The sequence below is a fragment of the Hetaerina americana genome, unplaced genomic scaffold (genome assembly GCF_022747635.1).
Source record: "Hetaerina americana unplaced genomic scaffold, ioHetAmer1.1.p SCAF_10, whole genome shotgun sequence".
In the NCBI taxonomy this organism is placed as follows: Eukaryota; Metazoa; Arthropoda; class Insecta; order Odonata; family Calopterygidae; genus Hetaerina; species Hetaerina americana.
In genome coordinates, this window is record NW_027286070.1 from 2907898 (window position 1) to 2922292 (window position 14395).

The following is a 14395-nucleotide window of genomic DNA, read 5'->3' on the forward strand; positions in this document are numbered from 1 at the left end:
TAAAGAAGAGGGGCTATCTCAGTAAACGGTATTTAAATCATATTCATCAGCCACTGATATTTTTTTCAGCAACTGACTATTTTTGTGGCTTGAATTTTCATTTTGCAATGCTGGTGGCTGCATCTCATTTCATTCAAAGTGTGATTTACGAAATGCTGTTCTTTCGCAAGAATAGATTATTGACATAGTGTCACTTTTCTCTCAACAAAGCTACATGAGTGCCTATCAACTAACTAAGAGTCTAATGGCTCTGAGTCAGGAGTTCCACGTTGGACAAGAAGCTTGATTCGCTCATTGCGGGCGGTTATCTTGGTCTGCAAAGCTTTAATTCTCTCCCGGCAGGCCTACAGAAGTTGATTGATACCAGGTGTGAAAAGAAAACTTGTAAGAGTCAAAGAAAAGCAAACTAAGTGATCAAAATTTAAGAAATGATTTTAAAACACTGATACAAAATGACCAACAAACTCAACCAACAAAAGCAATAATGGAAATATATTGAACCCAAAAATTGAAACGCAATGAAATGGAGGTACTAAAAGAATTAAAGTAAGAATCCTTTTTCAAAACATATAAAAATACCACTAATAAAAATTATAATTAATGAAACCAATTATAACTGTGTGTAGTGGAAACACCTTGATGAAATGATTACACAGCCACCAAGCCTTCCAACTTGAAATATCTTCATCAAAATGTTTCCATGATTAAATATTCTTATAGCATCAAGTTTTTTTCCTCATTTTATATAACGTTCACATACATGACATTCAAGTATTTTCCATCACATTAACAACTGCATAACACGTGTTTGTGTTTCAGTATTGCTGAAACAAAAACAGTTTCCAATGTAATGATCCAGAGAGGCACATTCCATTACCTGCATAACAGTTGCAGATAAGTTTGGTGCACTGAAAACTATTTTGGGTGACTCTGGTTAATAACTCACAATGGAAGTGTGAATGAATGTAGAGTACACAGTATAATAATAAGAAGAAATTAGAATCATTAAGTGATTATACTTACATTTTGTTCTGCAATAGCTCTTTCTTTGTCATTGGGAGAATAAGTTGGAGAAAGGACCACCCTAAGTTGCTGTTCCACAGGTACTATTTGCTGCTGCAAGTTCTGAATTTCCTGTTGGTAGAAAAATTTACTTTAACTAGTATTCATGAAAATAAGACGCATGTGGGACAAATGCCATTACTGTAACATGAATTCATTAACCTAATGGCAAAAGTTAATAATTTACAAAATGGTACATAATTCATATATATTTATTTAGAATCCATGGAAATAATAAGGTCCTCTGCTAATGCTTCTCAAAGCTATGACATTGATCCCATTTGGTAGAAAATTCTTTCTGATTGGGACACATTGCACACTTCCTTTTGATATTCACTTCCCAAAAAAACTCCTAATCCCTAATTACATTCACTTTCACAATCAAAATCTCCAAAATAACACTATTTACAATCAAACATTACCCTTTCTGAGAACAATGTCTCTAATCCAGTCCAGTAAATGCATCATCTCAATTTTATCAGCCCACATCTCTCACATGTTATATATAGTATTTCTTAGTCACTCTTCACCTGCATCCAAGGCATCTGTACACATACCTTTTAACTGCTACCTTTGAAATCCCAAGCTTCCCTCTTTTACAAAAGATTGCACCCCACATTCAACAGCTTTACACAATCCATACCTAGAATCTGTGGTTCCCTCAAAATCATTACACTTCTCTACTATCCATGTCTATTTCATTCAAACCCAAACAACTACACCAATCAACCTAAAGGTTGGCTTATAAGTGAGGGTTGAGCTAACCGAATAATAAGCCCAATATAATGTGTGAATTTCACACATTATCAGAGTGATAATAGGGGTCAGTGCTACCTGCAGGTCCCACGAAAGATCAAGTACCCCTAGAATCAGGTAAATTAGGTGAGGGTGTGCCGCATTAACAAGAACCCAGGACCTCTAGCCAGTAACCCAACACTCCACCCAATGGACAACCATGCTCAATATTTCATCCACAAGGTTGCCCAAAGAATTTATCTTTTTCACCTACTCACTTGCATGTTCACCTCACCCCCATTGCACTCTTCGACTCCTACACTTCCTCTCCTAGCATGCCTACTAAAGCGTGACTGTTGAAAACCTAACTTAGCAGGCTCCTTTGTCTACTTACATCCCCATTAACAACCATTCAAATGCCTCCTTTACCTTGTCCTCAATGTACATGTACGCTAACAAGCATGGACAGGGGAGACTGTTTAACTTCCCTGGTTATCTGCCAACCAGATTATCCAATCATAACCCTTATTTGTGGAATTTTTTGAGATTTGATTATGATACATGCCCATGTTGTGCCATTGTCTACATATGCATTGTTCCACTAGTTCCAATCTCCACAAAACCTTCTCAAATTCACCAAGTCAGTTAAGTCATCATAACAGTGATACCTGTATTCACACCAAATATATCATCATACTGGTGGCTAAGGATGTCAATAATAAGCATTATTACAACCCCATGATTTTCTAGGTCAAGATAATGCCGGAAAATGTGATTTAGGATCATACGAAAAACTCCAAAAATAATTCCCATGCTAATCCAAATAGCATCCCAATTATGAAGATTTTTCAATTGCATTTAATTGCTTGACTACTCAACCAAAGCTCAAATTCAATCTTGCTCTAAGCTGGATTATTTTTGGGTTGCAAATTACATTTTGTTTATTTAAGGGAATGCTCTATAAGTGCTCTAAAATTCATGATCAGTAGGCAGCAGATAATTATAATTTTTAGAATGAGATATTGATGCTCCAGCATTAGGTTTTAGTAGAGATACCAAAGGAACTACATCAGAGTATATTTCAATTGTGGATTTTTCATCAAAGTGTGATTAACATGATCAGTCAGTACTATACATACAATCGCCCCAGAAATAGATTCTTAAGGTAATTATTACCTCATACCTCATTACCCAGCACACATTATTACATCTATTCATTCACTATTCCATTTTATTCCCTTTTTAACAAAAATTCCCAGATTTTTCTATGGACAATCTGCTTCAGGGTGAAACAATGTAGAGAGTTAATAAATCAAGAGGAAATGCAAAAATAAAGATTTTACCTGAAGGCACTGATCTACTTGGGACAGGCAGCTCTCCAACGTCACATTCTGCTCCTTGACCTTGCCTTGAAGCTGACCAAGTTCTGTCATTAGCTCATCTGCAGACTCACTGACGTTTGTTTCACCAACTGCGATGGAGCGGAAGTGCACCTGCAGGCAAAAACCATCATGAGTGACAAATTCATACAAATTTATAGGTATAAGTGATTTTTTTCATTAAAATATAATTCACCTGCAACTTTTCCACAGATATCATGATTTTCTTTCTCTGAATAGCAATCTCAGATAGAATCTTTTCTCTGATGCTCAACTGATCCCTTAGAGGACGCTTCTTATTCTGAGGTGATTCCAGAGACTGCTTTGATTTCTCCATGAATGCCTTGACATCTCTCAATTTCTTTTCATACTGTTCCCATTCTTCTGTAAGCTCTTGAAGCAAGGTATTCTAAAACAAATTAAGAAGTATTCACTAAAAACTCAATGAATGTTCTAATGAAAGCATCCATTATCAAGTATAAAAATGTAAATCAATGTAATTATCTCATCTGCAATATCACAAAGAAAAAATAAATCATGAGGCATTGAATATAAGAATATTAAAGAACACTGCAAATTCATAGCATGCTACATAAATAGTAGCTTGTTACTCTAGTGAGTGACCAGATAGTTCAAATGATATTTTTCACAGTTATATGGAATGTGATGTACTCCTTCATTTTAAGATTTTGGAAAGGGATCTAAATGCACATATGCATGCATGTATGGGATCAGATCATAAAATTTAATGAGAGAAAATATCAATTTAAAAGCTGAAAAATGAAAATAGCAGCAGAATTAATTTTAGGTGTATCAACAATTAGGGTCGTGTTTCGCCTTTGCTTCATTCACAATAGTAAAAGTAAATGCTTTACAATAATAAATAATTTGCAAAGATATGGTCGCCATAATTAAACTCCAATTAATTTGACCATGAAAAGTTATGTTTACCTTGAAATATAAAAATATAAATCTAATATATATCCCAATTTCAAAACACTTTGGTCGACTGTGAAAACAAAATCACTTTTGGTCAGAAGCATAGCAGAGTCAGTTACTAATACAATTGCCATTAATATTCTGAGTTAAAAAAATAAAAAATTACCACTAATTTCCAGAAAAGCCCACATTCAAAGAGTAAGTTTATGAATCATCCATGTACCACAACATTAAATTTTTTTATACCTAGATTTTTTTAATGGCTCCAAGCAAGAGTTTTGGTTATTTTTTCCTCATCAAGTTTGCAAATTCATATGACATACTTATTCAAATCTGACCCAAAATAAGCAATTCCATATTCGTTTGTTCATATGCATCAATATCATGATTCTTTTTGGAACAAATTATAAATTTTCCCTTCTAATTATTGGTGAAATTATCTTGACCCCTCTGCAATAATGATGCATTTCAAGCAGAATTTATCAATTAGAAGGAGTAAAGATAATTCAGCAGTTCTGCACACCATTGATTAAGTAAGTCCTTAAAGTATTGAAAGCATCACATAATGTGCACTATATACATGTGCCCTCCTATGTGAACTATCAGGACATTCAGCACAAATTTCCATATAAAATATAATGATACAATTAAGTGATTCTGCCATCAAAATTAAAATGGGCATCAAAAGCATCCTTAATTACATAATTTGCAAAAACAGCGGACAAAATTAAATCTTGAGCATATGCAGCCAACAAAGCGCAACTATTAATGGGATGGGAAGTAACCAGCACTGACCTTGTCAATGAGCAGGGACTCAATTTCACCTTTCATCTCTGTTGCCTCCTCTAGCTTCTCAGGTAGATCCTCCACTGTGGTAACCTGTCTAATGGCCTCAAGTTCTTTCGTCATGTCAGTGAGGTTTCGGCTCATTTGCTTGGCAGTTTTTGTGGCAACCTAAAAAGGATGGTTTTACAAACATAAAACATGCATGAAGTGTGCTGCAAAGGAAAATCGAAATAGCCATTGGAAATAAAATTCTTACAGAATAATCTTGAAGTTTCTTTCTTGCAAGGGTTAAATTATTCAAATACAATGGCTCGTCGTAAAATTTTCTTTTCTCAGCAGCCCAGGTGCATATTTCTTTATACAACTGCATAAATCTTTCCCAGGAGTCCAATGAATCACCAACCTTAATGGGAAGAAACATTTATCAATCTGCACATTCATTAACAACTCATTTATACTTCTTGTAGTGGCCCTAGGATATGGTAAACATTCTCTAGCTGACTTGAATTGAAGAATTACTGACACCTAATGATTCACACTAATCAGAGTTTTTAAATGACAATTTTTTTATTCCCAGTCCTATATTCAATGACAAAAGATCCAAGATAATTTATTACGAGGGTCACGTTTCTCCAATGAAATAATTGCTGGAACATAATATTTTTCGTGAGACCCGAGGGATGGAAACATACTACCTTGATCAAAAAGTTCCCGGAATAACCACCGTGTGGCGCTCCCATCGTTCCGATTTGAGTTCTGTTTTTTTTTGTTAAATTGGTACATCTGTTGTTGATATTCCCTTTAAATCTTAGTGTCATAACTTGACATTTGCAAAAGTTACGGTCGGTTTTCGGTATGTCCATCAGTGCTTCCTGCGATTTTTCCATTACTTCCTCTCGGCTGCTAAAACGCGTTCCCCGTAATGGTTTTTTAACTCGATTGAACAGAAAGAAGTCACAGGGAGCCAAATCAGGTGAATTCGGTGGCTGTTGGATGGTATTTGTTGCATTTTTCGTCAAAAAATTACGAATAATGATAGCACTGTGCGACGGTGCGTTATCATGGTGCAAAATCCACGAGTTTTCTGCCCACATTTCTGGTCTCTTTCGGCGAATTGCTTCACGCAAACGTCTCATAACGCCCAAATAATACTCTTTGTTTACTGTCTGGCCTTCTGGCAAAAATTCATGATGCACTACACCGTTGTAATCCATGAAAACCGTCAGCATTGCCTTCTTTTTTGACTGAAAACGACGTGGTTTTTTTGGTCTCGGCTCATTTGGTGAACGCCATTCACTTGCCTGATGTCTGGATTGCGTGTCGTACTCATAAACCCACGTCTCGTCTCCAGTAATGATCCTTTTGATGAATGTGGGATCGGATTCAGCCTCGCAAATCATGTCTTTTGCGACGTCAACACGGTCTCTTTTTTGCATGAAATTGAGGTCTTTCGGCACCAACTTTGCTGCTACACGACGGAAACCCAAATCATTAACCACAATGTCTTGGGCGGATCCATAGGCAATGTTCAAGTCCTCCGCTATTTCTCTGATGGTTAATTTGCGGTTATTGACCAACATTTCTTTTACTTTATCAATTTTTTCACCGACTTTCGATGTCGATGGTCTGCCACTGCGTTCATCATCTTCGATTGACTCACGACCACTTCTGAACCGCTCGTGCCACTGGTAAACGACCGTTTTTTTTAGAGAGTCACTTTTCTAACATTTCCAACGTCCGTGCGCCACTAAATCCGTTTTTTACGCAAAATTTAATACAAGTTCGTTGTTGCAAATTTAAATCCATTTCTGCAATTGTAAAAAATCGCCAACACACACAGAGATAGATGTACTCTTGGCTACGTAACTTTTGCAAATGTCAAGTTATGACACTAAGATTTAAAGGGAATATCAACAACAGATGTACCAATTTAACAAAAAAAAACAGAACTCAAATCGGAACGATGGGAGCGCCACACGGTGGTTATTCCGGGAACTTTTTGATCAAGGTAGTATTTTAAAATTCTACTCATTGCATCACTGAGAGTATATATATATATATATATATATATATATATATATATATATATATATATATATATATATATATATATATATATATATATATATATATATATATATATATATATATATATACATTACTTCTACATCTTCAGAGGAAGACGGATTGTTTCCGTCGAAATATCAAGAAAATACGTGTGAGTGTTCTCTTTTTTTGTGTTTCTATATTATGTGTTACTGTGTATTGTACTATTCGGCACTTCCGTGTTACGTCTATGAAAGCATATACTATATATATATATATATATATATATATATATATATATATAATTTATTTATTTATTTGTATGTATATATATACATAGATGAAATACATAAAACAATTTTTTTCCTCAATACCTTGTGCTTCTTGTCCTCCAGCCAAGATTTTACTTGGTGCAAATCTTCAGTGAGAGTAGTAATGGTTTTATTGATCAGCTCTCTTTCTTTCTCATTATTTGAGTTCTCAGCAATGAGAGAGCCATTCTTTTTGGCACGCTCCAGCTTGTCTTCCATGTCCCCGATGCCAGACTGGATTTCCTACAGGGGCAGGGGGTGACGACATAGAGATTAAAATGAAAGCAATCCACATGCAGCCAACATGAACTAATAATATTCAAGACAAAATGAACTCACTTGCAAATATTCCTTTAATTTCAGAGGTTGCACTGATCTATCTTGAATTTTACTCTCAGCTTTTTGAATCCATTCCTGGATGACTTCAACATCCTTGTCATAGTCATACCGCACAGTGCGAGCTTTCTTAAATTCTTGCTTCTTTTCATCCATTGCTGTGTGCACAGTTTCAGCCAACAGCTCAAGTTCAGACAGCTGCAAAAGAAAAAAGTATTTAAAAACAATGTTAGAAAAAGCCAGGACTGAGGTAGATGCACCAACTCCAAGGTACCTACCAATTGTGCTATATCTGTTGGCACTAGTTTCTGAGTAGAGATATATTTTTCTTTTGACTCAGTGTTCACCAATTTGGCTTTGGCAACTAGGGTGTCAACTTTGTCAGAAAGCTCCTGCAAATAATTAAGTTGTTTATGAGTTAAAAAAATGCAACTGAAACATCATATATCCCAGAAATAATTTTTCCGTAGATATAAAGGGCCTTACTTGTAAACTTTGTTCTGTGTTATCTTGATTTACATCAAACACATGAATTCCAAGGATATCAGAGTGGACATCCGTGAGATTTTCACGCAGATTCTTAACCTCTCCCTCCAAGAATTCAAAGTAGTGAATGTCTCCTTTCACTTTTTCCAACTTCTTGTTGAGTGAATCTGCAAGTCTGGAATTATTTAAAAAGGACATTGAATTTAATCACTAATGCATACTACATCTTTACTAGCAACTAACATTTAAAATTTTGGTACCAGTCTAGCTTGATTACATAGCAAAATAAAAATTGAATCAAAATCCTGCAAAATACCTCAATTCACTAAAGGGCACAATACAGTTGGTTTTAAAACACCAGCCATGAAAAATTAAGAGGAAGAAATGCCGGCAAGAGAGAACTGAATGAATGAGGTATTTATATATACGATACATGCGTGTTTCCTCAGTCTAGTATCACCGAGAAACCCACATATGATATGAGCTTAGTGAAAGTCATTTGCCTGCCTATTGCTCTTCATAGTTTCAGGGAAATAAAATAACTAGAGATAGGATTTAAAGCTCATAACAATATTGTTATGCACTGCAAAACGCATGCTTTCTCTTTTATACACATGCCACATCAATAATTCATTGGTAGGTACCAAAAATATTTTGACCTTGATTTCAGTTTGTTTGCAACCAGATGAAATAATTGCCCCATCTGGCACCCATAGCTAAATATATACATATCAATTTTCTTGTGGCTATCTAAGAAGAAGATATACATTTCTTTAGTAAAATAATTTTTACTGATTTTAATTCAATTTCCATTATCTGGAATGCCATTAATAGGCCAAAATTCATTTTGGTGGCAACCCCTTTGTAGTCATAAGTCTTCATCTTCTGCGGATGAAGAGAGACTGGCACCTGGCTCCAAAACATTCAAACATTTCATAACCTTTCGATCTTCTTCTTCGTTACAGCAACTATTCTTTATAAACAAATGCCAGTGGCCTTTAAGTATAAAATAGTGTCTCTGATTGCGTTTTATCACTGCTTGTCACTTCCTCTAAGTCTATGTTTTTGTATGTTAATAAAGTAAGAGTGTACTCTGACTCAGGGCACACTGATTCGCAAGGCCTTCCAATCCCTTGTTACATTTCTGCTACTTTTTGTTCCAAAAATAGAATTGATTAATGGGATGTGTCAACATCAAGGTTAATTTACATTACATGGCATTCCTTGCTATTTCTCGAGGATTACAAAAAATAAAAATCAAATACTTCCTTTGAAACACAAAGACGAAGCGGTTAAAAAGAATATTAAAAAAATATATTAAACTTATTTGAAAAGAAGCTACGAGCTAGTTTTGAGGCAAAATACAATAACGATTCAATGCATCCTGATAATTTCCTAAAATAATAAAATAATTCAATCTCCTGATAATCTCTGGACTTCACTATTTTCAAATCACTTCAGTCCAATATTTAGTCTCTGATGTATCATCTCATATTTCTCCCACCTAATTATCAAGTGTCTAATAGTCAGTCAATCAAATGTGGTAGTCAAGATGCAGAGTACTGGCATGCTGACTGGAGGTCCCAGTTCAATATCCGGAAGCATGACTCCGGGCACCCTCAGCTTCACCCTAGCTATCTAATTTTCCAGGTACCACATATTCTTGGGCTTGGTACTAGGTGAGCTCTATCCTCACCTATGAAGCCAGCATGCATGTGGATTACAGTGGCTTTGACTGGTAAATAATCAGGGCTGAGTGATATTCGCAGCATTAGGGAGGGATTTATTTTCTTCCGCATAGAGGAGCAAGTGGGTCAATTAAGTGTGCCCCATTCTCAAATGAGTGATTAGAACTTCCTCTTATCAACTATTCCTCTCCAATAACACCATATGAATGTAATGGGCTTTATATCACACAGCTTTTTGCTGACCACTGACAGCAATGCTTAGTTCCAAGTAATCCCAATTTAATGACAGAGACAAATATTTTAGGTGTACATGCTCAGGGCAGAGAAATGGGAGGAGTGATCAGGTGCATTGAAAGGAGGGAATGTACTAAAATAAAGAAAGGTTCAATATCACCATTGATGCTTTATATGCAAGGAAGAGGCGATCAACGAGATCAAGGAAAAGATGAAGAAGTGGCATATGAATGCATAGAGAAAAAATGCCGTAATTTGTGGATAACAGAGCTATATTTGCAGATTAGAAAGAAGTTCTCACAAGCATACTATTCCCTATGGAGAATTGAATGAAAAAGAACAACCTCAGGATAAGCAAGAGTAAGACTGCCATGGTCTACATTCAAAGTATGGAAGATCTCATCCGAGTAAGACACACTGGAGTACATTGTATGGAACTTTGGAAAAAGTAGAGAAGTTTTGCCTTTGAAGTAGCATGGCCAGTAGTGATGGAAGATGCAAGAGGGATATACGTAGAAAGCAAAATAGAAAAGTGACAAAGGCTTTCTATCAGAAAAAAACAAGTAATAATGGCAAATAGCCCAATAACAGACATGAGGAAGTGAGTCATTAAATTTTATAAATGGAGTCTACTTTTTATGGATGTGCAGAGTAGATGACAGGAGCAGCAGGGAAGAAAAAGATCAGAGGTGATGAAAATGTGGCACTAAAGAAGAATGCTGCAAATTGATGTTGAAATTAAAATAAAGCTCATAGAGCAACAAATGAGTAAGGACTTCAAAGAATGGGCGAAGATTGAGGCCCATGAAGGATACTTAAAAGAAAAAGGGGGAGACTAAATGACATATCCTAGGATGATAGCTTACTGTTTACTATATTTGAAGTAAATATAAACGGAAAGAAATGCAGAGGAAGTCCACGGTCGAACTCCGAGAAAAATGTAATGGAAAATGTCAGTTCAAGAAGTTCGGCAGCATTCCAAACTCTCCTGTGAGTTTGAAATGCTGCTAAACACCAATTGTGATTAATGACCCATGACAATTGGAATCAAATTTAAAATAATCAGTTGTTGTATTGTGTTTTTATCAAATCAGCACACGCTTGAGGGATGAAAAACCATCTCCTACTGTCCTGGCAGGCACAGCAACATTAATTACAGAAGCTCAGTGGAAATAGAATTAGTTACATCTATCTTGAATTACTCTTTCTCCATTTTGTGCTATGCCGTACATTTATCCAAATCTAAAAATGCACTTTCTTTTAATTGATTATTATATTACATCACATTCCTGAGTTTCAAGAGAATAATTATGGTTACATTTTACGTTACTTACAAGAGTAATAATAATAGTTTGATATGAATATTCCACATTTTAAGGTGGCAAACACATGCCCACTTACGTTCAAACACTTTTGAATTGTTTTGTCGAATTTTCATCATGAGACAAAAAAGTTATTCAATCAGACATACAAATGAATTATGCAGGCATACCTAAACTAAATAATCAGGGTTCAAATCCCTTTGACAATTAGGACTATTCCATTTAGTGAAGTGATTTTCTGACTACAAGAAATTCGTGGGAAGCCAATTTGCGGCAGAGTCAAAGATGCTGTTCCCCTTGCCCAGTAAATGAATGAATTTCACATGACTAAGGGCTTACTTCAGTTCTTAAGACGAACTGATCTAACATAAAGGCCAAGGTTAATCATTATTATGAACTCTGAACAAAATCTCATAATATTAGAAGATTGTAGATGGCAGTCTTCATGAAGTCATCCAATAGATTAAATCAATTGAATCGATTAATTAAAAAGTCAATAAAATAATAAATATTAAAAATACAATTTCAATAAAAAAATCGATATCAATAAATGTAATAGGCTGATCGTACGCATTTTAAATGAGACAAATCTTTATGCTAATCGAGCGAAGTGGTCAGCCGAAATCGAAGGATCCGAATTACCGAGTGGGATTTCGCGTACCGCGACATTTTAAATATGTCGGATGGCGGTCACGCGGGACACGAGATACATTGGACAAGACGAAGGTTGCGCTCGTGATGGGAGAGAAATAAATAGATATTAACTAGCATACCACTATCCTTACAAACACTATTATTCATGATACATCTTTCCTTTTTATTGCGACCCACACATTTTTTAATACCGCAAAAACCTTTTAAACAAATGAATGTGCCAAATGAATTTTGATTGAGCTGAGGGCGATGCTTAATTGAGTTAGGGAGAAAACAAATGACGCAGAGAAATCGAAGTTTTTTGTCGCCATCGAGGATAATAGTAATAGCGACATTTTTTACCTTTTTGTAATCTGGGAAAATCCCATATTTCAAAAAGGTAAACTGTGAAAATGGAAAATATGATTTACCTGACCCACTAATTTCACCATTCCGCGCCCTCACACGATAGCAGAGTACCTTCACGGTTTCCCCTGCGCAAACGAACCATCTCTTCGTATTTTCAAATTTTGTCGATGAAAATGAAAATATAATGTATAGAGAGGGACATTTCGATACTTATGTTACGAGCGCCAAACAAAAAAGTAAACATAACAAGATTGTTTATAGATTTTGCAACAATGGCAACTATAAGTAAATTAATTACCCAGCGGGTTACGCGAATGCTTCATTAAACTGATAGCCACGTTTGATCGATGGTGCTGTGGTAGGAGGGAGAACAGTGTCAAAAATTTCCGCCTCTACCTCTATACGGTCAACTAAAAATACTTGAAGTGAAAATAACGTTTACAGCCGCCAAATAGTTTGAGTTCTCCCAGCGTAGTATTTAAGCGTTAACCATTCACAAAAAATCGAAGTCTGCAAAACAAACAGTGTTAGAGACAAACGTGGGAATTAAAATATGCCGATACGTACCACGTGATTTTTTGCTGTGGTCGTGCATGCCCCTCCTCGCCTCAATAATTTCACAAACACAAGATAAGATTGACTTTCACTTTCTCATTAGGTACTTATCTATAAAATTCATTGGTGTGGCGGATCCACCAGTCAAATGCAATTTGCAAATAAGCTGGCAAAGCGTGCAAAACGAATCGAAAAGATTGTTTTACCGCCTAGATTAGTAACAGTTTTCTTTTTTTCTCGACCTTCGAGAAGTACCAGCTTCGGAACTCACGAAAAAATCCTCGTAAATCGAGGGGTCGCCGCGGGAGAAGCGAGCAGAAGCTGAAAATACGCGAGCAGAGAAGGCCGAAAGGGGGCGCAGAGGCGAGAAATTGAGTTCATCACTTCTAAAAGTGTCTCTCGCCAGGGGACCTCCCTGGCCAAGCGCCCGCTCCCCTCCAGCCCACACGTCCGCCCGCCCCCGGAGCACCGGCGACCGTGCACGAGGCGCGTGCACGAGGAACACGAGGCGCACTCGCCGTCAATGGTGGCCATGTACCGCGGAACACGAGATATCAGCAAGGCATGGAGGGTTGCCACTACTGAAGGAAGAAGCCGTGGCACGCGAATATATTTATGGAAGAGGATGTCATCACGATTATTTCGGTCCGGCCCAAACAAAAGACTACTGACGCAAAATGACCGTTCCGTCTCATAAAAGAAGAAATGAAGCGAGCCAATAGATTCACCACCGAGGAGTTTTCGGGAGGTGAAGCTAGTTTTTGGGAACAAGTAATTCGACGATGGCTCATTCCAAACGATTTATTGCCAATGACTTTGCAGACGAACCTATTCGAGTTCGGTCGATCCACTTCTCCGAAGAACGCAACCAACACGTGGCTGACGTCCCGTCGTAACACTCGCAAGTTGAAATCCCCGGGAACTGCAAGAGTACAGGAGAGCGATTTCACATTCCTTGCCGTTTAACGCCACCCATTTAACAGTCGACGTCATGTGATGCCAATCGAACAATCTTCGGCTCTGTTTACCGCAAGACAATACCGATTCCGGACATTAAATCCAGCCACTGGCTCATCTCCCCGACGGATAAATCTCCATTTCCACAGGCGGAGCGCACACTCCCATATCGTCGACGGAATTATGGCTTTGCCTCAAGAGCATTAAGAAAATGATCCTCATTTTTCACACAAATTTATATAGAGGTGTCGACAGTGGTTTCGACGCCGTCAATATTCAATCTATAAAGTAGCGCCCAATCGAGAGTCCCATTACGAAGACAGGCAAACTGTCTTGATAACAGAGCGTTAGCCTCGATGCCACAGTAAACACTGATAAATTTGTATGGTCAAATAACCACCTAAGTTTACATACAACATGATTCAACTGCCGCAAAATTATAACCTTTATAAGCTGGAGTACATATATACATTTTGCCCTTCCAGGAGTCATGTGATGGGGCCATCGTGATGAGGAGATACACCTCTGAAGCTCTCGAAACCCGCGATTGTCTCCAG

General features: G+C 36.9%; 1 protein-coding gene across 1 annotated transcript in view; it reads right to left on the reverse strand.

Annotated features, from left to right (window-relative positions):
* Positions 1 to 5: 5 nt before the first annotated feature.
* Positions 6 to 14395, reverse strand: part of LOC139699480 (muscle-specific protein 300 kDa-like) — a 96215-nt gene continuing 81825 nt past the window's right edge. Inside the window, exons 53-62 of the mRNA XM_071598187.1 lie at positions 8081 to 8255; positions 7873 to 7986; positions 7598 to 7792; positions 7322 to 7501; positions 5158 to 5304; positions 4911 to 5069; positions 3373 to 3585; positions 3141 to 3290; positions 1024 to 1134; positions 6 to 344 (exon numbers count right to left, since the gene is read on the reverse strand). Coding sequence (XP_071454288.1) covers positions 234 to 344; positions 1024 to 1134; positions 3141 to 3290; positions 3373 to 3585; positions 4911 to 5069; positions 5158 to 5304; positions 7322 to 7501; positions 7598 to 7792; positions 7873 to 7986; positions 8081 to 8255 — 1555 coding nt within the window. The 3' untranslated portion in view covers positions 6 to 233. The remainder of the gene's footprint in view (positions 345 to 1023; positions 1135 to 3140; positions 3291 to 3372; positions 3586 to 4910; positions 5070 to 5157; positions 5305 to 7321; positions 7502 to 7597; positions 7793 to 7872; positions 7987 to 8080; positions 8256 to 14395) is intronic.